Source organism: Rissa tridactyla, chromosome 6 (assembly GCF_028500815.1).
Source record: "Rissa tridactyla isolate bRisTri1 chromosome 6, bRisTri1.patW.cur.20221130, whole genome shotgun sequence".
In the NCBI taxonomy this organism is placed as follows: domain Eukaryota; kingdom Metazoa; phylum Chordata; class Aves; order Charadriiformes; family Laridae; genus Rissa; species Rissa tridactyla.
Window position 1 is genome coordinate 64596506 of NC_071471.1, and position 25962 is coordinate 64622467.

The following is a 25962-nucleotide window of genomic DNA, read 5'->3' on the forward strand; positions in this document are numbered from 1 at the left end:
GAAATATTACGCAGCACAGAAGTACGCAGTTCAGATGTTATCTTTGTGTAATCCATTATTTGCTTTCTCTTCTCTCCTTTCCAATTTTTACAGGAAGACATCTACATGTATGGAGGCAAAATCGAAACAAATAATGGCAATGTTACTGATGAGCTGTGGATTTTCAACATACGCAGTCAAACGTGGAGTACCAGAACTCCTGCAGTCCTTGTACATGGCCAACAATATGCTGTGGAAGGTCATTCGGCACACATAGTAGAGCTGGACAGCAGAGATGTGGTTATGATTATAATTTTCGGATATTCTGCCATATATGGATACACAAGCATTGTACAAGAATACTACATCAGTAAGTCACTTTCAAATAATTTTTATCATGTATTGATAAAAAAAATCCTGATTTTTTTTTTTAAGTGAAAGATACTCCTGTTTGAGGAAAGAAAATATGTATTTTGCAAAATAAATAAAACCTCAGCCTTTTTCCTTCATATTATGTAGATCAGATTTCTTGTTAAGCAGTAGCATTTCATGCACGTTTGGAGTATAATTGCTTTGGCTATCTGTTATTTTGTACATGGCCACGGGGGTAAGGTTGAAACCAGAAATCCCGTGCAGTGGTTATTGTTGTGATGAAACTTACTGTTTTATACCACAGAGTACGTAGACTCAAAACCAAAGAATTAGCAGAGTAAAAAAAGAAAGAGCAAAACAGAATACAATGAACAGTGCTTACTACAATGATTTAGTTATCGTAAAGGTTCTTTAATGTTGCTGTAATACTTTCAATCTGATTTTCAGAATCACAGAATGGTAGGGGTCGGAAAGGACCTTTGGAGATCATCTAGTCCAACCTCCTGCCAAAGCAGGTTCACCTAGAGCAGGCTGGACAGGAGCGCATCCAGGCGGGTTTTGTGAATATCTCCAGAGAAGGAGACTCCACAACCTCTCTGAGCAGCCTGTTCCGGTGTTCTGTCGCCCTTAAAGAAGTTTTTCCTCATGTTGAGACAGAATTTCCTGTGTTCCAGTTTGTCCATTGCCGCTTGTCCTGTCACTGGCCACCCAGGCCTGTCACTGGCCACCTCTTGCCACCCACCCTTTAGATATTGATAAGCATTGATGAGATTCCCTCTCAGACTTCTCCAGGCTAGACAGACCCACATCTCTCAGCCTTTCCTTATAAGAGAGACGCTCCAGTCCCTTGATCGTCTTAGTAGCCCTCCACTGGACTCCCTCTCTGTCCTTTTTGAACTGGGGAGCCCAGAACTGAACGTAGTACCCCAGATGCAGCCTCACCAGAGCAGAGTAGAGGGAAAGGATGGCCTCCCTTGACCTGATGGCCGCGCTCTTTTTAATGCACCCCTTTAATTTGCCTTCTTAGCCACAAGGGCACATTGCTGGCTCATGGTCAACCTGTTATCCACCAGGACTCCCAGGTCCCTTCTGCAGAGCTGCTTTCCAGCAGGTCAACCCCTAACCTGTACCCATGCATGGGGCTATTCCTCTCTAAGTGCAGGACCCTACACTCACTCTTATTTGAACTTCATTATGTTCCTCTCTGCCCAACTCGCCAGCCTGTCCAGGTCTCGCTGAATGGCGGCACAGCCTTCTGGTGTGTCAGCCACCACTCCCAGTTTTGTGTCATCAGCAAGCTTGATGAGGGTGCACTCTATCTCCTCATCCAGGTCATTGGTGAATACGCTGAACAAGACTGGCCCCAGTACTGACCCCTGGGGAACACTGCTAGTTACAGCGCTCCAACTAGACTCTCACCACTGATCACAGTTCTCTGAGCTCTGCCATTCAGCCAGTTTTCAATCTACCTAACTGTCCACTCATCTAGCCCACACTTCCTAAACTTATCTGTGAGGACATTATGGGAGACAGTGTCAAAAGCCTTGCTGAAGTTGAGGGTAAACCCTCATCTACCCAGCCAGTCATGCCATCGTAGAAGGCTGTCAGATTGGTCAAGCATGATTTCCCCGTGGTTGAATCCATGTTGAACGCTCCCAGTAACCTTCTTTTCTTCTACATGCTTAGAGATGGCATCCAGGATGTGCTGTTCCATCACCTTTCTAGGAATGGAGGTGAGGCTGAATGGCCTTTAGTGTCCCAGGTCCTCCTCCTTGAACTTTCTGAAGACTGGCATTGGCTTTCCTCCAGTCCTCGGGCATCTCTTCTGTTCTCCATGGCCTTTCAAAGATGATGGAGAGCAGCTTAGCTATCCCATAATGTAATAACTTAGTTCATCGTTGTATGTAGGGTTCTCTCTGAAGTGTATTCATGTTGCTACCAGAAGAAATAAGAGAAAATGAACACTAATTTTTGTAAAGAACGTGCCATGTGTGTCTGGGATTCCCCTTGAGAAGTGCAAGCTTTTGCTAGGGGTGATTTTAAATACTAGAATGAAATAAACCAAGAGAATTTTTTTTTATCTTATACATGGTGCATTTAAGATATTATTTCAATAGAGTAAACGTGAAAATCTACACCTTCTGATACATTTTTAGAAATACTTATATGTCCACTAATTAAAATTATAACCTTCTCTTACTTATTTTGATTCCTTATTTTTTATGGAATTGATCTGAGTCCCTTGGTTATTTAAGTGATCATGGAATGTATAATACAAAATGTCAAAGTAATATTTATAGTTTAAGGCATAACAATTTGTTTTTAATAGTTCCATTTAACATTTTTTGCATGTATGTATATAAACACTATTTAAGCAGACTCATGGGCTGGGGAAATCACTTAAAAACTCAAAGGTTTCTTATGCTTCCTGGCATTATCTCTGACCGTAGCATTGAAATTTTATAACAATGTTGAAAAAGGATAAAAGGAAATGGGAATAAGAGGAAGAGCACCATGATGTGCTTTATCTACATTGAAAATTTTGATTGAACTGCACAAAACTAGTATAAAGATCTGGTCTTACAATATTGTTGTGAAACATCATTCTGAGATTTGTTAAGTATAAAGGTCAGTTTATTGAAAAACTTAATTTCTGAAAGTTTTTTTAACGTACCAGAGAGAATTTATTTTTTTTCCTGAAGACAAAAATATGATGTTTTAGTTTTCTGTGTGCTAATTCACTGTAATGTCTACTGGAACTTTGAATTATTTGCTCCTTCACATGCTGCTTGTTTAGTCTGGAGTAGAAGTACCAATATTCTTCTCACCTGTTACTGTGGTTAGTTTAATTACGAATGATTCACTTTGTAATGTAAAATTTTCTATCTGGTGGATTTTATTGCTGTCTTTATGGTTGAAATGTACAACTTATTCCTGTTTTAAATTTTTTTTTTTTTTAATCTTAAAGCTATGTTTGTGGAGGATTAATGAAACAGACTATAACTAAGCATATAGAAAACAAACAAACAAAGAAAAAATACTCCAAACCTTTCATACCGTGGTGATGAGCTTTGAGTAGGAGAAAGCACTTATTTCTCTGGCAGCTATTATGGGTCTGAATTATTCTCAAGTTTTTAAGACTCCTTTCTGAGATGATAGTTTTATCACATACCAGTGAGAAATTTAGTTTGTTAGAGAAAATATGCTTCACTTGCATCAAATATAAAGTAAACTTGTAACAATATATGGTATTACTGTGGAAAACCATTGATTTCAGTGAGTTTACTCATGTGATGAAGGATTATTGGCGCATGCAGTGCTTTGCAGAACATGGTGTGTGTGTTGGAACTGAACCATTTCTGCCGTGGATAATTCTCATGTTTCATTTTACCTCATTGAGTCTCCTTCCTTCCTCTCCCCTCTACATTGAATGAATTTTGTGGCAAATTTTCCTAAATTCTGTCAGCTGTAGCATTTATCTACAGTTTTGCAGCTGTAGGATCACTTTTAACCATAAAATTCCAGATGGTGGTTTCAACTAAGAATTGCTAGTTTCTTTGGGACTTTAGCAGCTCAGAATCCAAACTTAAAAGACATAGGAAGTGATAGAAGTATTGCTGTGAGCCCACCTGAATAGGAAAGAATTTTTTTTATAAAAAAGGGTTTCTGACATTACGGAAAGAAAAATCAGAGTCCAATTTTCTCTATCTGATGGCTTTTAAAACATACATTGCTTTAATATTTCAAATTGTACTGCATTATTTTTTCTAAATGTTATCAGCCATGGCTTTTAGTCCTAATGTAGGCTATTTTTCAAGCATTTACCAGATGCCTACTGAAAGAAAGAGGCACCTTACCCTTTGGTTTCTGTGAATTGAAACCTCTAGTGATCCAGTCCTTTTAATGGACTTTGAACCTGATATATGGAATTCTGGTGCTAAAGCCTTCTTTACATACTGTGACCCTGATTTTCTTGGGGTTTGGGTCAAGAAACGTCTAAAGAAGTTTTAATTATTTGTGGATTCACCAGCTTTTCACATAGATATGCAGTTCTTTTTAACAAAACTTGTGAATCGAATGTGTGCATGGTCTGAAAATTTCTCTGACACTGTCTGGTTAGTGAAGAAAGTAATTTCTATTAAAGTCAAATAAATTCTGGAAAAATTGGACATGGTTTGTAGGCAGAATTTCACTGTGCAAAAGCACAGGGTTTCATTTTTACTTCAAAGGTAGGGTGGTTGTTGCAGGAGCAAAAGAGCTTCCTGTTGTACTTTCTTGCTATGCTGAGACTTACGACTTTTGAGGAATCAATAAATCCTGGTATGGGAATTATGTGAATGATTTTACTAACTTGAACCATAAAGCTTTTCTGGGTTACTCCCCAGGGAAATTTATTTCCCTTTAGGTTAGCAATAGCTCATAAACCTTCTAAGAATCTCAATGTGAGTCTCAAGGTGAAAATAATAGTGTTTTGTTTTAGCTGAGGTTTGTAAAAGCTTCTTATATATTAAGAAACTTCTGAATAAGTCTTCTGTGATTTTATTTTATTTTTTTAGAAGACAGAGAATTGTTTGGATTAGCAGCATAACACTATTTTTTAGGCTGGATTTTTTTATGACTTTAGAAGTAGGTTATAGGTTGCTTTTGATTAAAAACTTTTCTTCGAAATAGTATTAAAAGAAATGGCCCTATGATGTAACGTGAGTTTCTTCTTTTTTGTAAGTTAGCATAAGCTTCATGGTTGCTGGGAAAATGTTAAAGTTTATCATTGCAATGAAGTGAAGATGGCACACTGAAGTGCTTCTTGGACATGTTCTTTCTACCAAATCTGTTCGAAGGTTGTATTGTGGTAAGGACAGATCAGGCCAATGTATCTGCCTTTCCTTGGATTTTTTTAGGGGACTAATTACTGCATATTTTAAAAAAAAAAAAAATACTTTCAAACATTTTTTTAGAAACAACTTTATGTCAAAATGCTATTTTAATGATTCTGTTTTGAATGATCAATGCTCAAAGTTGCAGTTTTTCTTGATTTGGCCATCCTAATCACTTTCATACACAGAAATGAACTGAAAAAAAGAAAACAAGGCTTTGTCTCTCATTTCACTTGCTTTGCATTCTTTGATGATGGAATGGTGTTAGATCTTTGGATATGATTAACTTCCTGTGAGCAAAACACTGGAAGTTATCACCTTTGCCATCAAAATCAGTGCTTTTTTAATGTAAACACCATATTTTGTAATCCTTTCAAAAATATATGAGGATTAATCTTAGAAAGTTTGGGTTTTGTTCACTGTGTCATTGGAAAATTGATTATAATTTTCGTGACTAGCCATCTTCTAATCCATAGCCTGTTTATATTCACTTGTTTTCTGGGTGATACATTGTTTAATGTAAGCAGCTCGTCTCCCTTTCTGGAATTCCCTTTCTTTTATATTTATGGATACCAGTCCTCCCTTTTGAAAGAGTAATTAAGGCAACCTCATCTATTCCGCTCTCATCGTAATAGTTATCTGTGTACCTTTTCCACAAGGAGTTAATCTGTCTTGAACATGGATGATTAGAAGCGTCTTTGGGATATTCTAGGTGAGATTTCACCAGTGCCTGGCTAAACAACCTTCATCCTACTTTATTGGGAACACCTCACTTGATATGTAGTAAAATGACATTTGTACCGCATCCATGAGAAAGTCATTAATGGCTCATAGGTTTTCTCTGATGAAGCAGTGCTCCTTCTCATTCCGCTCAGTTGTTATCAACTGATGACCTTCCATTTTATAGAAGTTCATGTTGCTAATCCCAGTGCACAATATCTTTGTCGTTGAATTTTGATCCCTTTTTTCTCAGAGCCAAGATCATCCAGTTCATTCTGCATGTTTTTCTGCTGCTTCTGTGAACTGATAGTTTCTAAATTTATGCAATTACTACACCTTAAATTTGTGACAGTGTCATAAAATTCATCCTAGTGTCTCTAGGAATTCCAGCACCTCTCAAGATTGTTCATTGCTACTTCTTGTTCAGTGCCCGAATCCCATTCCATTATAATGGTTTATTCACTAATTTCCCATTGTGAAACTATAGTAAGGACATTACTGAAGCCCAGACACTGAGAACACCAACTCTCCCTTTTCTAGGTAATTGTTTTTTAGGTAAACGTGATGTAAATGGTTTGGTATGCTTATATTGTCCAGTGAAACAGTTTCCCATCATTTTAACATTTCTTATTTATCCTGTTTTAAAAAAACCCCTTTGTTCTAAACCTTTGCATGTTACTGAGGTGAGATTAAGGTCTGTAATTGTCCAGATCTTGCGTCTCCTCCCTCTGGTCTTTAATGTCAGCACTATCATCACTGTTCTTTGGGTAAATATCTAACTAGCTATGTTTAAAATGCTTGCTATGGTGCCTGCAATTTCACTTGCTGCTTCTGTCAGAATTTTGGAATGGGGTCATATTCCTAGCTTCAGTGCATTAAATTAATGAGTTTAGGTTCTCTCTCAGCTGTGATTTCTTTTTCTGTTTACATGTAGATGACTTTTTTTTCTTTTTTTTCTTTCACTTGATCAGTCTTCTGGAAATGGTCATGGTAAAGCTGGATGTGAAGTGCGTGATTTTTGTTTGACAAAAGTGACCAGAATATTGCAGCCTGTAACTGTGTCCAGCTGTTTAGTATCTGACAGATTTAATTATCTGATGTTATCATAGTGACTTGCCTAAGCATTTCAAGAGAAACTTTATGTGTTAGAATTCTCTGGAAGATTGCCTAGATGTTGATGAAAAATCTCAAATTAGAAATGAAAAGTAGGAGTCCCTATTACTGGAATGATTTTCTTTTGTGATTTTTTCAAAATTCATTTGACCTTATTTTTACACTGTCTATTAGACTTACAAACTGAAATCCGGAAATAAAAAAAAATCCCATTTCCTTATTTCTGGTTTGTTTATTCATAGAACTCTTTTGATATTTGGCTTTTTAAGTTTTGCATGACTGATTTGGTGAACCAATTACTTAATCTGATCTCATGATAGACAGAGCGGCATCTCTTTGAGTATGAGAAGAGTTATGTTAAATACCTTCAACAAAAATAGGATTTCTGTTTAAAAAAATATAGGTGAAGATACATATCAATGAATTGCTTTTAAAAAAAGGCAAATCATATGCATAGTAATTTCTTTAAATTCAGATAGAAGTATATTTTTGTCTAAATGATGTAATATTCAAGATGCTGAAGAAGTGTGAAAGAGATCAAAACTGCGTATATACATTACAGTATTCAAAATCCAGGCAGCTCAACTAAATTTTAGAATGGGAAATGGAGAAACTGTAATAGTGCTTTTGACTTTTGTTTCAGAAAGATGTCGCTGGACCTCTCTTCTCAAATTGAGGTAGTTATCCATAGCACGTGGTTTTTGTTGCTCAAGAAGGAGCAGCTATTCATATTTCTGCACAAGTCATGTAAGGCTATGCAATACGCAGTTTTACCATGACAGTGTTCTAAATGCTACATAAACCAGTCAGATATAAATGCAAAGTGTTCTATTATGCATATGATCAACACCATTGTGTAAATTTATGTGGAGAACAGTCACTTTACCCTGAAAAGTATATATGCACATCTTTAGGACAGATTGCTATTTAAATGAAAAATGAGGATGGTGTTTGTGATGGAAAGATGTATCTGCAGGTTGACTCCTCACCAACCCTCTTACATAAATTGTATGAAGTAAATCTATCTGTTAACAAGGTAATATGTATGTAAAATATAGTATTATTGGTACAAATTTGATCTTTGTGTTCAGAGTTGCGGTTCTTAATAGCTTGATAAAATCCAACATAGAGATTGGAATAAAATACTAGTTACATTACACTACATATAAGTAATGTAAATATACTGTGTAAGATATAAATAGTATGTTACACAAATATCAGCATTCATACAAACAAAAAATCAGCACAAGACTTCCAGTTTAATCTGTACTTTATAACTAGCTATAAGCACTCTTCATTGAAAAAAATGTAACTTGCTTATAGAGGCAGTGCCTGAAAACCATTTAATGAAAGTAGAATAGAAATAGTAATAACTGAAAGTCATGAGTCTTTTCACTGGAGAGAAGGATTCGGAGGAAAAAGAATTAATCTTAAACTACCTACATAATATCAGGTAAAAATTGAAACAGAACTTAAACTAATTTTCAGATGAAGGAAGGTGTATGGTGTTGTGTACTATCCTTGGATAAATAACTTTATGATGGCAGCCAATTTAAGTTAAGAATTGGTAGACTGCTCCATTTCGGTAGTCCTTGTCCACACTTTCTATTCTTCTGACATAATCTTGAAGAGGCTATAAGTGAATTATTTCTTCCATTTCACAACCATAGAACTGGCTGCATGGACTCTTTTGAATAGGCTGGCTTTTACAGGAAATACTTGCCTCCTGGCTTGCTCTTTTTGTGGTTTGTGTCATCAGCTGGGAAGCTGGAGGGGAAAAAATGGAAATTTCAGGGACACAAGCGACAAGAAGTCACTTAACCTCTCTGCCTTTTTCATTGCTATGGTAAAAGAGTTTCCAATTGTGTTTTATTCTTCAGTCATAACAGCTATTGTGAATGGTTTTATTTGGTGTCTCTTTGCAGCTATTAATGATGTGACGTAAAATGTGGATTTAAGTGCCAGTTTAATGAGCTGCTATCAAATTATCCTTTTGTGAGTTTTCAGCAACTGAGTAGGTACATTTGCAGTTAAATAACTAAGAAAAAGTAGTTGGAAACTGATTTTAGCTCAATAATTTCACAGTTTACTAGCAAAATGTCTATCTGTAGCCATGTGTACTTTGAGCTACCTCATATTACGTGCTTCTCACAACTCACAGCAGTTCAGTTTCTGCCAGGCTTCTCCAGGCAGTTGCCCCTTGATTGAGTACAGGTGTTCCTAATGCAGCTGAAGTAGCTGGAGCACTGAATTCTCATCAGCCATCTCTGGCGGGACAAAGTTAAGGTGGAGAGAGAATTAATTGTAACTCTTAATTTCCTATTTTCAAACAGGTTTGGGCTTTTTTTTTTGGTTTTGTGTGTGTGCTGAACTTGGCCATGGGAGAGTATGAGATACTGCCAGGCACCTGTAAAAACGACGCATTTGTGATTTAATCAAGCATAGCAGATAGTAGTCTAGTAACGTTATCCAATTGCAGCTATTTTCATACATTGGTATAAAATTACTTCTTAAAACAAGTCCCTAGTTATTGCTGTATTTAAAACTATAGTGAAAATTATTTTGTACACTTAAAACTCCTAGTATTTTGTGTTGGCAAAACGTAAGCCTTAAACCTATGTCTCTTGTGCATCTGTTCCAGGGTCTAATTCTTGGCTTGTACCAGAAACAAAAGGAGCAATTGTGCAGGGTGGATATGGCCATACTAGTGTCTATGATGAACTGACAAAATCTGTTTATGTCCATGGTGGATACAAAGCATTACCTGGCAATAAATATGGATTGGTGGATGATCTTTACAGATATGAAGTTAATACTCGGACATGGTAAGTGGGATTTATAATGTAGGAAACTAAGTTATTTGTTACTGAAAAAGCATGCATAAACATAGAGTAAGATTCTAGTCAAGTTGTGTAGGTACCTCTGTATCCTTTGCATGGTGGAGAACAGTGCGTTCTCTGCAACAAAATGGGAGAACTGTGATGAGGGATTAGACTTTAGCCAGTGGATTAATGGAGTTACACATCGAAGGAATGGCAGGGAGGAAGTTTGGCACGTGTTCTACAAATTAAGAGAAGGTTCTTCTATCCAGACATACCACTATGCAGAAATAGTACATGTGTACTGTTTCCAAGTGGTGTGAATATATGGCGAATGCACATTGAAGTACCTGTTATATAAATAAGTAGAGAAACCTAAGAGCTGTAGAAGGTTATTTTTCACAAAGCTATCAGAATTAGAAGAGAAAATTCCTGGTATTGGCTAGGGATGCTTAGTTATTGATGTTCTTGGTTTTTCTATTTTTTCAGTTCCTTGTCCTTCAAGTTTATTGTAACTTATGAATGTTACTTATATGTTAGGTATAGAAAGTGACCTTAAATGTTTTTTCTTACCTTAGAGGTGATTTGAGATCAAGAACTATTTCTCAGAACATTTTATTCTTGCAGTTTAATATTTGTGTGGAGCACTAATGGCTTAACTTTAAGCACACAAGATTTGCTCTCAGATGTTGGAAATGTGGGTTTGATTTCACTGAGCCTTTTGATTTTGAATACCACTAACTTGTGGCACTTGGAAACATTATTACAAGAATTTTCTGTCCCTTTTAATGTATTTTTAAATTGCTGGAATTTTAATGCTCTCTTATACTCTATTTTTGGAAGAAAGTGATATTGTATCCTTTGATGGTCTGTTCAACAATATAATCATAATTATTGGAATATTTTTATTCATTATTCATATAAAAGCTAATAACAAATGCTTCTATATAGACTACTGTGGAATTCTCTGCAGCTTGTAGGGAACTTAACTCATTCATTTCATGAGTTACATTACACAAGCAGTCAACTGTACTGTGGGACTTAAAACTGGCTGAGAGGATGGGGATAATGACATTTACGTAGTAATAAAATATTTGTTTACTGTAGCTGTGACATCTTATAATCAGTATTCAAAGCATTCAGTGAGGTAACTGATCCTGAATCACGGGCTAGGTGGGGTATGAGGAAGAGGTGGAACCACGATGGCTTTCTCATGCCCATATGCATGTTGGTTTTTTTTTTTTTTTTTCTTTTCACATTTGCATTTGCTTGTCCTCACTGTCTCTGCTTTTCCCTTGCACTTGATTACTCTCTCTGTTTCTGTCTGATCTGGCTGAAGTTCATATGCTTCACTCAGTCGTGGCATACAAAGCTGATTCCTTGTTTTGTTCAGTGGCATGTGGGTTTTCGTTTCTTCATATCAATTAGGTATAAGCTTTATGTTTCTTGGAATGTGAGGGAGTGATAACTTAATTCCTAATGTGAACATTATTTCTAATACATGATGGAGAATTACAGTGTGTGTAATACCTGCGTTGCTTTGTGTTACTTGCATACTGCTGCAGTTGGCATTTGGGGGGCAACGTGGTGCTGGGCTTAGATAATGGCCTGAAACAGTGGAAGCACCTGCTGGCTCCTGGGTATTTCTGTTACCATTATAATATTATGCTGCTGCATCACTTGGCATTGCTATAGTTAACATGGACTAATGTTTGCAGATACACGTATATGTGCATAAATAATGAATTCACTGTAAAGTGTGCTGAGACTCACATAATTTGCATGAGGTTGATGTGTGTTGGAGAGTTCTGAAGATTGCTCTCATCAGTGATGCTAATGAATAGTGAAAATCATGGCCAAATTAACAAACTTGGTCTGTATCACACTTCCACTTCTGCCGAATCTTAGGGAAAAGTTACTGTTATCAGGAAGAATGACACTCAGCACATAATATGCAAAAATTCGGGAACCCCCCCCTTGTACAGTATGGGGCCAGGGCTGGGGCAATGCAGTGGGGTGACAAGTAGAAAAGTGACCAGCCTGAAGAAAAACTGCAGGGATTGCTGTTACATCCACTGTGGAGAGAAGAGAGTCCTTATTTTTCTCCAGAAGAGTGTAAAGCTCCTTGGGCCTTTAATGATCAAGACAACTATTTGTAGACAGCTGCAAGGCAGGATAATCAACATAGAGCCTAGTGGATAGCAATTAATGTAAGTTAAGAGGTAGGAGCTGTAGAAAACTGCTAAAACAAAAGACAAAAAGAAACCTGTAGTCTGAATGGATAAGGACAGCATGTTCTTATGTTCCTTGTCATTCCTAATTTTATATGTTGTTAACTGATGAGTTGAAACCAAATATCATGTTTTTCTTGGTAGCTATTGGAAACATTCTGTATCAAGCTAATTCCTGGTTAGAAAAACACATTTATGTGGTGCTCTATTTCCATAGAATCATAAAATGGTTTGGGTTGGAAGGGACCTTAAAGATCATCTAGTTCCAACCCCCTGCCATGGACACATGTGCGTGGACTATTTTTATTTTTTTGTACTAAAATCCTGCGTGTTTCAGTCTGCCAGCCTGAATATATTTATGAAGCGGTGCAAGTGTTTTTCATTGTAATTAGAATGGCTTCTACCATTACTTTTCCAGGTCTGAGTGTTCAATTAATAAAAAAAAATAATCCAATACCTAGGATGGGCTAAAGAATTGTAAAGGATTCTTTATTGCATTTCTTCAGCAAAAAACCCAACATAGCTAAGAACATATAACAATGTAAATTAATAATATAAATGCGTTTTCATTCAGTTTTGAGTAAAATGTACCATATCATTATTTACTTGTGAAGAAGGTAAAAATGATGTAATTTACTTCCGATACAGTATTTATCAAACTGGATTTTTAATAAAAAAACCCAACATGATGTTTTAAATGAATGCTAAGTATACTTCTTGTAACATAAGAAAACTCATCTTAACAATCAGAATACATTTCATCATATTTATTGAGTAATAGCTGTAGTTTACTGTTTTCCTTGTACTTTGTATTGTTTTCAACTATAAATATTTTCAATGTGTATATGTGGTTTCACACGTGTTAGTATGTATTAATTTATTCTTATGTTTTGCAGGACTATTTTGAAAGAGAGTGGTTTTGCAAGGTATCTTCATTCAGCTGTCTTAATCAATGGAGCTATGCTCATTTTCGGTGGTAACACTCACAATGATACTTCCTTGAGTAACGGCGCAAAGTGCTTTTCTGCTGACTTTCTTGCCTATGATATAGGTATGTATTGTATTCTGTTTTTCTCATTTGAGTTTTAAATATCACCGTGTTGCTTTCTCAAGTCCAGCTAATGTGATCCTTTAATGTCTTGGTCCCAAGCACCTTCAAGTTATTTATAAATTATATTGTAAAATTAAAAACAGGCTTTTGTTCCATAATAGTCTTAAGTTTTTTGTTTGTGGGACAAAGCATAAGCAATGATCAATCTTAAAAAATGTGCCTAATACTATCTTATAATATGAATAGCTGCTATGTTGCTAAATGAATTAAATGAATTGCAAGAGTTGCAAGAGTTGCTGCATTTTGGTGTTATGAAAGTGTATTGAATAGAGACCCTAGTGGTTATTACCTCCAAATGTTGATTGATTTTATTGATTTTTCTTTTTTTTTTTTTATACTGATGCTGGAATTTAAAAAAAGCAAAAGCCAAAAAAAACCCAAACTCCCCCCCCACAACCTGAAACCAAAACGTTTCCCCACAAGTAAAACTTGAGAGGTTTCTAAAAAGGTTTGGAATTGGTGGCAGTTTCGAAAATGCATTGCTCAGTGCTAATACAAAGCACCACAGTGATTCTGAACTGAAAGTCAGGGAGTGGAGAAGCCAAGGGAGGCAGCAGTCTGAAAGGTGAGGCAGGTGTGATCAGGTGGTGATGCTCAGGAACCTGGGCAAGGTGGAGCTGCCGCAAGCTGAAGAGCAATTTGGAAACATAGGGAGTCCACATCACAAGTAGCAGAGTGTAGAGAAACAGCCTCTTGGGAGACTGGTTGGGGTAGATGGCTGATTGTAGCTGAATAGATACAGGTTGAGGCTGATAGCTGAGATGCATGGATTTTGCTGGAAATCTTCCTCTGACAAGGTGCTCTCCCTGCCTCCTGCCTTTTCCTATGCATTTCAGATTAGAGTATTAATTAAAAGATTCCTGCCTTTGAGACTGAAATACATTACTTGATCTGATAACTGCCTTGGTTTTATGTCTGTTTCACCCACAGTCTAGTGTGAGCAGTCGTGCTGAGTGGGAGGAAAATTCTGGGGGATACTCCCCCATATAGACTAGTGGGGCACCTACGGTAAATGAATCAGGTCAATAATAGACTATTGAATACTTTTGCATCATTATGTTAAAGATAAACTGTGTTTCCATGGGCAACAGCGCAATGGAAAGGGCTGTTTGTGCTCAGTTTCTTGGGACAGAAGATGGTCTTTGGAGGTTGATGCTAAAAAAAAAAAAAGTTTACTTCTGAAGCACCAAAGCCTGCTAGTATGCAGCACAAATGTCAAAATAGAGAATTCGTTCCCAGTGAACCGAGTTCAAAAGCAGAAGTGAATAGTAACAAAAGCGCCCCATAAAACTTTGCTGACAACCAGTTGGGAGGAGGCTGGACTGTCATTCAGGGAGAATGAGGTGATTGGAAATGACAGTCAACATGAGATAATGTTTAATGGAACAAGGTGCAAGTCATACACTTAGGAAGTGACAAGAATTTTCTCCTACAAAGCGAAGGCACGTTGCTGTAAATGATAGTGGCTTGTATGTCTGAGTCAGGAGTGGCACGTGGCTCTGGAAGTGGCCTATGCAGTCCTAAGGAAAAGAAGAAAGAAGCATCGATGCCATTCTCAGGCCCTGGATATTTTTGCAGAATTTTGGCAACACATATTTAAGAAATGCAAACTCAAACAAGGCTCCACGTGGTGAGTGGTATTAAGGCCAACTGAAGCATGAGGAGCGTTTAGGAGATAATAAAAGGATGTGGTGTATTTTATTTCACAATAGAGTGGCTGAGAGCAGAAAAGATTGTTTTTTATAAATACATCATAAGAATACACTTTGGAGGAAAACTGTTTAAGGTAAAAGACAGACTCAAGACAAGGCTAGATGGCTGTAAGCTTTCAGTCTGTAGAATGGTTCCAAACATTAGAGCTGTGCAGTTACAGAAGAGCCTCCCTATAGGATTGTGGAGGCTGTAAATCTAAAGGAATTTAATGAGTCCATAATGTGTTTCCTGTCTTGTTTACTGCCACTATTGTTCTTACCGTAAATAGTTTTTCCCTTCCCTAATGTCCATGTCCATATTTTATGCATAGGCTGCAAATATAAACACATAGGTCACAGCCACTTGTCCTGGGAACTAAAAATTGAGAAACGTGTCAGAGCAGTCTGGGAAATGGACTTGTGGATGACCCTGTTGAGAATAACTTGTGGATAGCACCTGGCTTTGTTTTTGGAAAGCGTTTATCATCTGAATACAGTGGTAGAAGAGGATGAGAGGCATGATCGTTTTTAGAGGACTAGTTGATGGCTCTTTATGGCTTTGTGTATGGATATCAACCATTCTGCATTTGCTCTCATAAGAAAATACTTGGTAAATTAAGTACATGGAACATATATGGGCTATTTTCTGCCAGTTTCACCAATAGTGTGAATAAAGCCTTTTCAGAACAGGTAATTTTTTTTTTTTTTTGGTCTGTATCCCTGTATTACATTTACTGTAGCTTCTTGTAGGCATTTGATGGTGTGAGCTATTGATTTTGTTCTCACTTGAGTTTACATCTGGTCTTAATTTTTAATGAAACAGAGCTCCCCTCACATTTAGAGGATAATATTACTTGCTGGTCTACATTTATTTGTAGGATGGGCACTTGAGAAATAATAGTATGAGTCCCAGGATCCGAATAAGTGTAACATTGACTTTCACATGCCAATAGTTTTTTATCCTACTTCATGAAAATATTGTGTGCTGGTTTTGGTTCTTTTTTTTTTTTTTTTAAGGTGGAAGAATATTTTGGTATTTCTAGTTCATGATAATATTTAATATAGTATTCATATTTTCTTGCAATTCACATTCTCCATGTCTTATTGAACTGATGAAGCACAATAGAAATGGATGTAGTAATTACTCTTTTAAAAAAATTTTAAATTTATGAAGATTGATTTGATTCAGACTTAATCCTTCTGAATTATTCATTTCACCAAATTAAAAACACAGTCTCACAGCATCTAAAAAGATGCTTTTTCAGAAAACAGCCACTACTTATTTTACTAAGAAGTAATTATGGAATGGGTATATTTCAGAATTTTATTTACTGTGTATCATGAGTTTTTGAACAAAGCTTGGAAGAAAAAATATATGATGCTATCAGTATCACGTTTCCTAGATACCTTGCAAGAGATGGAGTGTTATGCTCTGTCTTGTAAAAAATGGGTGCTGTCTGAAAACCAGCTGAATCCTGGAGATAGAGTCTATACTATTTATGTTCAAGTTGGGCTATAGAGTACTTTTGATTATATCTCTTATTATATGTGACATAGTCTTATGGATAGATTGCTTCAGCTCTTTATTAGCCATGAAACCGCTTACTGTTTTTCATATTAATGTTAAATAACTATTTGGGAGGATTCATCTCAGTTAGGTTTAGCTGTCTAAAAGGTTGTTTTTTAATACAGTCTGGTAATTCAGACTCTGCCTCAGTCAATGGTGAGAGATAAGTGTCTCTAGAGAGCAGTTAATTTTACCAAGCTTAGGACAGAGTTGCTTTTTTTTTTTTCTTCTTTTCTGGAGTCAGTCATTGCTCTCTAGGTACTGAACTTAGTCTACATGCATAAGTTTTGGACAATTAAATGTCAGCCTCATGAACCAAGAGCTCAATTCAGTCATTTTAAATGCTTACTGCATCTGAATATATTTGTTAAAGCTGAAGAGTCAGAGATCTAGAGATGTTATAAAAACTATTATGATGCTCTAGTTTTCATAATTTAATATTGTTTGGTGTATTTACTTAAATAGCAGTAAAAATAAGATTAGAAGTCTGCTGCATGAAATGAGCTTTAGAAACCTGGCCTTTGGTATGCTTTTGTCCTCCTCTGATATTTTACCACAGACTTTCCACCAAGTTTCTCTGGCAGCTCCTTAGAAGATCCACAAATGGTTATCCTCATAGAGGTGAGGTGTTTTCCAGCCGTGCTGTTACTGCTCAAATTATGCTGAAAGAGGAACCTCAGCAATGGGGACTGGGCTGACACTGGGCTCAGTCTTGGATACTGTGGTTGACCTGCAGTTTTCTAACTGATGTTGGTTGTGGCTTTTCTTTATCTGCTGTTCACTGGAGTGCCATAATTACTGTTCCATATGTAAAAACAAGCTGAAGGGCCTCAACTAGTGAGATCCCGACTGTTAGGGATGTAATGCTAGTGGTCAACCTAGGATGTTTAGTCAATTCTTCCATTGCAGTATTTTGAAAATACTTGTAGCAGTTCTCATTTACAAAAAGAATTTCAATGGGTGTATATAGCAAAAATATATATGCACTGCTCGTGAAAATCTGTGCTCTGTGACAGCTTTTTGGAAATCAGGGGGTTACGTGTGCAAAGGACAGTCTGTGTGTAGTCGTCATGTGTCATTAGTAATAATGACAGTTAATACAAACTGGGATATGTGTGTCTGAAAATCTGTCTGCGTACTTGTAGTTAATTAATAGGGATTTATCTTTCAAAATAAGATATTATCTTGTTCTTCAGTCTTTGCTGTGTAATTGAGAAACTATGTATTAGGATCTGTACCCTGAGTTCTCCCAATTTCTTAGCACTAATTTGTAATATATAAAAAATACATACCTTTGAGAGACTGAGACATGGTAGAAAGTAAGTAGATAAACATCATTGACTTTAAATTCTACAAAGTGCTTAGGTTCCGCAGAGATTAGTTTAAATAAATGTGTAATAGAACTAGAGAGGAAGAGTGACACGTGTCAGTATTGATGTTTTGCTTATGTTTTCTTCTTGGTACAAAGTTTGACATTAGTTCAGTCTGCTTTTTTTTTTTCTTCAGCAACAAAATCTCATGAGTCAGTTATTGTTGGCCTCAAGTTCACCGCCGTGTTTTCTGGCTACATGGTGGTAAAATGGTTCAACCAGGCTGGTGTGCTAGGGAGGTTTTTCTGAATACTTGATTCATTTAATTATAATCACAGAATCACAGAATCTTCAGAGTTGGAAGGGACCTCTAGAGATCATCTAGTCCAAGTCCCCTGCTAGAGCAGGATTGCCTAAAGCACATCCCTCAGGACTGCATCCAGGCGAGTCTTGAAAAGCTCCAGAGAAGGGGACTCCACAACCTCCCTGGGCAGCCTGTTCCAGTGCTCTGTCACCCTCACCGTAAAGAAGTTTTTCCGTGTATTTGAACGGAACTTCCTATGTTCCAACTTATGCCCATTGCCCCTCATCCTGTCACTGGGAACCATTGAAAAGAGTCTAGCACCATCCTCCTTCAACCCACCCTTTAGATACTTGTATGCCATAATAAGGTCCCCCCTCAACCTTCTCTTCTCCAGGCTAAAGAGTCCCAGCTCTTTCAGCCTTTCCTCATAAGGGAGATGCTCCAGTCCCTCAATCATCTTAGTTGCCCTTCGCTGGACTCACTCCAGTAGTTCCCTGTCCCTCTTGACCTGGGGAGCCCAAAACTGGATGCAGTATTCCAGTTGTGGCCTCACCAGTGCAGAGTAGAGGGGGAGAATGACCTCCTTCGTCCTACTGGCCACAGTCTTCCCTATGCAGCCCAGGATTCCATTGGCCTTTTTGGCAACAAGGGCACATTGTTGGCTCATGAATAATTTACTGTCTACCAGGACCCCCAGATCTTTCTCCTCAGAACTACTTCCCAGCAGGTCCACCCCTAACCTATACTGGTGTTTGGCATTCTTCCTTCCCAGGTGCAGGACCTTGCACTTGCTTTTATTGAACCTCATTAGGTTCTTCTCTGCCCAGCTCTCCAGCCTGTCCAGGTCACGCTGGATGGGTTGTATAATATATAATTATTGTATAAGGAATACAATACACTTCAGAGAGAAACCACGGTGATCTGTCTGCTGTACAAAGTTCAACTCCTCCAAACAAAGTATTATTGTTTTGCAGAAGTTATTCTAATGAGTACACATCTCAATAACTGGGCTAAATTCTGTGAAAGGGTGAGAGTAGTGAAATAAATAACATTCCATGCAAAGCAGTTCTTAATTTTTTAAACATTTATAAACAAAATGAAACCACTTCATGAAGACATCTCATTCTTTGGCCATGACTAAGCATTATTTGGTGCAAGTTGGGAAAATTTGAGGACATACATACATTTACATGAATTTGAGTGAAAAATAGCATACTTGAATCAGCTATCCAATGGGCTTCAGTGTAATTCATGTGAGCTAAAAACTATTATGGATTCTTCTTGCTGCTGTTGGCCTTCTGGTATTGCAACAATCATGGAAAGCCCTGCCAGAGAATAAAGAACTCTGTGGTATTGTCCCGAAAAATACCAGAAGTTGCACTGTGAATATTCAGTCACATTACATCTTCTGGGCTTTACCAATAACCAGCTTTTTGGAACAAGATTATATCTAGAAACCAGATATGGAGCAAGAATCCTACTGCGCTCTGTTCTCTCCTGTAGGCTTGGGAGGAAAAGAGGGGTGAAGCATTACAGCTTTGTTTCTTTACTTTTATCCTCAATCTTTGTATCTGCTATGAAGATGTTTCTTCTTTATGCTGCCCTATAAGTAATGTTACAATGCTGATAAATCTCACTTATAATTTGTATGATATAAGCACTACTGGAAAGCTTGTCTCTAAATGTGTGCAGATCAGCAGTTGGAAGGCCATGTCCATGTGGGTTTTAATTTTCTGAAGGAGAGCTCAATTTTTGCCCTGGGGAATGTGTTGAAGTACTACTTAAAAATAAAAAACCGAACCACCATGCTATGAATTTATATACATATGTGTATTAAATACATATTTATATGTATGTATATAGACAAATATGCACACGTCCATGTTGAAGAACTTGTTTTCAACCCAACTGCAGATAAAAAATTTTCAAAGCTGTACTCTAAAATTTTAGATAGATTTTTGAAGTATTAGTTTGGGATTAGTAAGACCCCTTTTTTTAAAAAAAAAAAATAAATTATTTGTTTGGTTTTGGTGGGTTTTTTGTTGTTTTGTTTTGTTTTTAATTGTAAAACTGTAATACAAGAGCCTCCCCGTGCTTAAAACTTTTGCATTTCTATTCCAATCAGAGTTTAGGAAAGTAGTTTAGATTGTATCTCATGAGTATTCAGATGCAAAATTTGCAGAGACAAATAGATTAATTGGATACATAGAATCAGAATTTAAAACAGAGATTGTAACTACTGAGATTAGTATTAAAAAAAAAAAAAGCAAGCTTTTTCTAAGAATAGGGGTATTTATTTTAGTTCCTGCCCAAATGGTAACGTCAGTAAATATATTTCTGTATGCCTAAGGCAGTTCCTGTAGTTTCAGTGTATGAAGAGTTCAGTCTCTGTCCTTTTGTTTCACATATGCCAATTGCTAACGTATCTGGATATGCTGAAATGTGTAGACAATGACTGACAGGGAACCTCTATAAAAGTCAAGAACCGAAATAATTGGTATGTGGCAGCTGCTTCTTCCGTGCTCTCTCCTAGTGGTAGTTGTATTTCAGCATTGTCTGTATCTATGGGAGAAGTGCAGTAACCCTTACATTTAAGATAATAATATACTCTGCAATGATGTTTTTTTTTTTTTTGTAAGTCTTGTTACTGTCTGGATTTCAATTTATTATTATGGATTAAATAATATTCAAATTCAGTTGCTCATGAAAGACTATATTGCTTGTGAAATGTTAAGTTTCTTCTAGGGTATTCAAATGAAGCTTAAAAACTTTTGCCTGTTTAGAAAAAATTTTCAAGATTATCTCATGAGATTAACTTTAGTTTCACTTGTAATCAAACATATTGCTTGTATTTTGTAATAAAGCAAATTGTTTATTCATAAATTGTTTGCTTGTAAAATAAGTTGTTTCAACTCTAGTCTTTGTCATCAACAAAATGATCAAGTTTAAATGTCTGCAAAGATATCCCACCCCCCCTGCCCAATGCAGAACCATCTATTTTTACAATTCTCTCTTCTTCTGGAGTTACAAATGGATTATCAACGTGGTATCACAAAGAAAATGTAAAGCAGCGGCTGTGATAGATTAAGTTTTATGCATTCCTGAGCACTTAAGTCATGAACGTAGTTCTGGTGCAGTCTATAGTAGCAATTACATCCATATCACCGTACTATTAGAAGAGCAAAACCATAATAATATAATTCACTAATTGCTCCATTTAATAGTAAAGCTCAAGGTTGTTATTTTTTTAATATTGCTTAGGGAGTCACTCTTATGTATATAGACTCTACTATAGATGTTAGATCCATAGTTTAAATTCTATTCATGTTTTCCTGAGAGTAAGGATATTTTTATTATCTGAATAAAGAAAAATATTTATGCAGTGTGGAATGAATTGGAAAATAAGCTTTTGGTTCGTATCTAAGTTTGATGGTGTTTTTAGTTGTTTATGGTGTTTGGTTGTCCAGATTCACCAAAAAAGACCTGAAGAGAACCAGACAGAAATAGAATGTGTTTCCATACTTTGCGAACCAACATTTATTTTTTTTTACCAGAGTAAAACTGAGTAGTTATTGGAAATATGCAAAGAGAACATCCAAGCATAATCTGACATTGGATTCTACATAGTACGTAAGGCTGCATTGCAGGGGTTATAGAGAGCATGATTGGGCAGAATCAATGCATGGGCATTTCAAATCTATTTAAATACTTTAAAATTGAGAAATGATTTGATAATGTAAACATAAAGTAGGCAGTTTCATATATCCTTTCTTAGATCATAGCTCCAAATGTAGTAAGAGGTTGTCACTAAACTGCCCCGCTAGTGAGAAATGCAAATGTGACCCTGGAAGTAAAGTATTGAACACTGGTTGCCCTCTTAGAGATTGTCCTAACTTTTGCTACCTATTTCTAAAAATGTTATTTTTTTTAATTTTTTTCCTGTTCAGTGGAACAGCATTAACTTGGAGTAGTGGAGAGTTACCTAGCTTGAAGAGTTAGGGCACTTTCCTCAGAGATGAAAACTGTAGGTTTCAATCCCATTGGGTAGGAAATGAACCTGTTTCTCCTATATCTTGGATCATTACTCTAACTACTATTAAACTATATGAGATAAGTCTTTTCTTTTATCGCATTTCGGAAGTATGAACTCTTTCCGCTATTCAAAGGGAACAGTGAGAGTATCACTTTGAGAGAGTTCCACCTGCAAGTTCTTAGTGGGCATGATGTTCAATCTTCTGTTCAGTCTGAGTGCAGTCTTGGGCATTGCAGGGTGCGGGAGGAAAATGAAGATGTGGTGTAAATAAGCTGCTTTTCTGTTCAATGCTTACAGTTTTTCATTGGAATTTCTATAGTGTTTTCTGCAAATGGACTATTTCAGTTCCTTGATGTTCCCTTATCTTCCTTACAAAATTTTGTAGATTTGGGAGTGAGCTGTCAAGATTTTCGGGGTCATTCTCATAGTCTTTTTAGTTGTTGAAAATAATTGAGAGATCCATAATACATTAAATCAGATGAAGAAAGGGGAGAGTAATCACCTTTTAAACAGCTTGTAGATGTGTGGTTCTCTTAGAATTTCCTGTTGGAGTGTGGACCCTGGAGTGCGGTACCCTGTGCAAAGTTCAGCTGGGGTTTTTCTCTGCCAGCATCAGCTGGATCACCTCAAATCTGGTGCATTTCTAAGGTGTGTTTTCATCACCTAAGTAATTTGTGTGGTTGGCGAATTCACTCTCAGAGCCACTTCTGTATCTGGTAACCATTTAATCTACACTAGGGAGGAATACGAATCTTTTTCTTACAATGGTATAAAGTGGTACAACTTGTTCTTGAAGTAGAAACCTTACTGATAGGAAGAAAAGCCCCTGTATTCCTCCTTGTACTTTTCAGTGACTAAAAATTCTGGTAATCACTTTGGAATGAATACTATCACTCCTTCATCTGCTTAGTAACTGTTTCCACTAAAAGCAGTATACGCCTCTATGCGCTATATATTATACACGGATACATACAGAGACAGTGGTAAATACAACCAATACTGTATCTTCCACTTAGTATCTGTATAATACCTTAAGAGTGCATGACATTTTACAGAGGAAAGTATTTTATTCTTTACTCCATAGAGTTTACCATCCTTATTGGAATTAATACAGCAAATAGAATGCACAGGAGGCAGCAATATTGATAAGCAATGTTGAAAATCATTCTGCATTTGCTGTGTGTCACTTCCTTCTTGGAACTATACAGTAAGTCTGGAAATCTGGGTACTTTGAAATGTTCAAAAGAAGTTTGAAGACGATGAATTCTATTTGATTCTTTACCAAAATTAGTCGATTAACTATCTGTATTTTGTTTTAACCAATCTGTACAGAGAAATTCAGATCAGGAATTCGAAGCTGAGCAAAAGTATTATTCTTGGACAATGCTCCGTTCAGTGTTCAGTAGTCATTGAGAAGGCTAGGAGGAGATAAGAGGGAAGGCTATTTGTAATGGGCTTTCCTCCCCCTTTTATTCTTGTTCTCTATTGAAAAGACCTGCCAGTTTGACAAATACCATCAGCAAGAAAGGAATTATATCTCCAGCCCTCAAGGGTTTCTTATCTCAAACCCAGCCTTTATTATGGTTTTATGGTTTTCCTTCAGGATTAAATCCCACTTTTTCTTAAATAAATTTCTAAGTACAGGAAACACTATGTATTTGTATGTATGTTTGTAAAAATACAAAAAATAATGTGCAACACTTTCCAAGATCAGGTGAATATTTACTGTGTGTTTTTAAAATTGTTTCTTTTACTATCAAAGGCATATAAGCTCAAACACCCTGTTTCTGTTAATGTGCAGTGACTTAAAACAGCAAGAACTTGATTTTAAAGTATAACAGCAAGATTTTGCTGATTGATTCCAGTGTTAAAATGCTTGCTTTTTATAGCTTTGAATATGGAAATATTTTCTTGAAATAGAAGTCGAATTCATGTTTGTTGATGACTTATTTCCAATAAATAATATTGGTCTTAGTCTGAATTTCTTATGTACTTCAAACACCATGGAGGCATCAAATGCCAGTGTTACTCTGGGATACGAGGAATATACAACTTTTACATTTAATACTACTCCTGCCTTCATCTGAAACTTGTGATCATAAGTAATTAATTGGTGCCCTACTCTTCTGCTGAAACTGTTTCAGGAACAACATCTCTCTGTTATTTATGTACTTTCACCATTCTATTGAAGTAGAGAAAGTAAAAAAAAAAAAATAAAAAAATTGAAGATGAAGTGTACTAATAATACCATAATTTTATGATAATATAATGTTAACAGTGACAGAAGGTAGAAGTTGAGAACGAGGCGAGATTTTGGGGATGCGTTGGTCTTACAAGACAGCGAATTAAATTTACGATACTTTCTTTTTCTTCAAACTACTAAATTAATTCCAAGTCCACTATCTGATGTTGAAATTATTGCTGTCTAAACCATCTGAGTTACTCTGGTAAGAATGTGCTTTTAGTTTCTGTTTCCAATTTATAAGAAGATGTAATTGATTTATCTCTCAGCCCCAGTGTCACCCTGACTCTCTTTCTGGGCTCCGGCTGTGGTGCTGTGGAAGCCTAAGTCAATCTAGCAGCATATTACTGCGGTTTTGCCTGTAGACATGCCTGAGTCCACCCTTGTGTGACCTTGCACGAACTGTTTCAGCATGGTATGGGAACAGGATGCGAACTGGACAGAGTGCTGCTGTGAATAATTTTCTGCATTAGAAGTGCCAGAAGAGCAGCAGAGACGAACTGTTGTGACAGTGGGAAGGAGAGCACAAGCAACGTAGCCAGCAGTTAGAGTGACTTAGGCTCTGTGTGACACCAACCTAGAGGACAATTTGTCCCTCTTGGATTTCTTAATATCCATTTTTGTTGTTTTAATCTGGGGAGGGGCATTTGGGTTTCTTCTTGGTTTTTAGTTTTTAACCTTAAGCAGACTTCTTTGAAATATGTGGTCTCATGTTAATATTCCTTTATTTTTTAATCATATTTATAACAGGTAAATTAATTCAGCAATACTTGGTAAAAATCAACCTGCGTAATAATTTCATTAAGATCCTGCAGACAGTTAGGTTTCAGATGTGCTGCTCACAGTCTTGCTCTGTGCCAGTGACCTTTTCTGACTGTTGGTCTCTATAGGACAGTTCTGCTTCTTTGTGGTACCAGCTCTGTGCAGCTTCTACAGGCATTTACTCTATTTACTTCTGTATATTATGGAAAGTATGCTGAGCAAAGAGGTCATTTTTATTGTATCTTAGTGTCCGCATTGATAGCTTTGCAACTGGTTTAGAAGTAAGAGTGTCATGTTATTCTGGCTTCAAACCACGTTAAGGCAAAATGCAAGTAAGTTTTAATTGAGAATATCTGAACAGACAATATAATTATTGAAGACCTAAATATATATGTGTATTCATATCTATATCTATATCTATATAAAAAAATAAATAAAGCCACAGTTCAATTTGGATTCAACTGGAGAGGTCTCTCTCATTTTAACTCCTTTTCAGCTTTGGATTTAATCCTTATCTTTGTGTCTGGCAGATTTTTTTTTTGAAACAAGAAAACCCTCTGTCTGATGTGAAAGTTTTCCTGAAAGTTTACCCTACCTATCTCCAAAACCTGTTATGGTGACAAATTCCAGAAATGCTTTGCCTGCTCTGTAGAAAAGTACTTTCTTTGCTCTCTCTTAAAGAGATTTTCTAGAAGCTTCTATCTCTAGGTGCTCCCTATTTCTATTACTGTGGGATATGAATATTTGAAGTCAGTAAATTTCCAGTAGGAAATAATGAAGAAAGGACTAATTGTTCCAAAGATTTAAAATGCAACCACACCAAAACCACATTTG

General features: G+C 36.6%; 1 protein-coding gene across 6 annotated transcripts in view; it reads left to right on the forward strand.

Moving 5' to 3' along the window:
* Window positions 1-25962, forward strand: part of ATRNL1 (attractin like 1) — a 523801-nt gene that overhangs the window by 78331 nt on the left and 419508 nt on the right. For all 6 annotated transcript variants that reach the window (XR_008467222.1, XR_008467223.1, XM_054207467.1 and 3 more), the window contains exons 8-10: window positions 94-349; window positions 9700-9883; window positions 13005-13159. Coding sequence is in view for 4 of the 6 variants with exons in the window: in XM_054207467.1 (XP_054063442.1) it covers window positions 94-349; window positions 9700-9883; window positions 13005-13159 (595 nt within the window). In the remaining 2 variants the exon portion in view is untranslated. The remainder of the gene's footprint in view (window positions 1-93; window positions 350-9699; window positions 9884-13004; window positions 13160-25962) is intronic.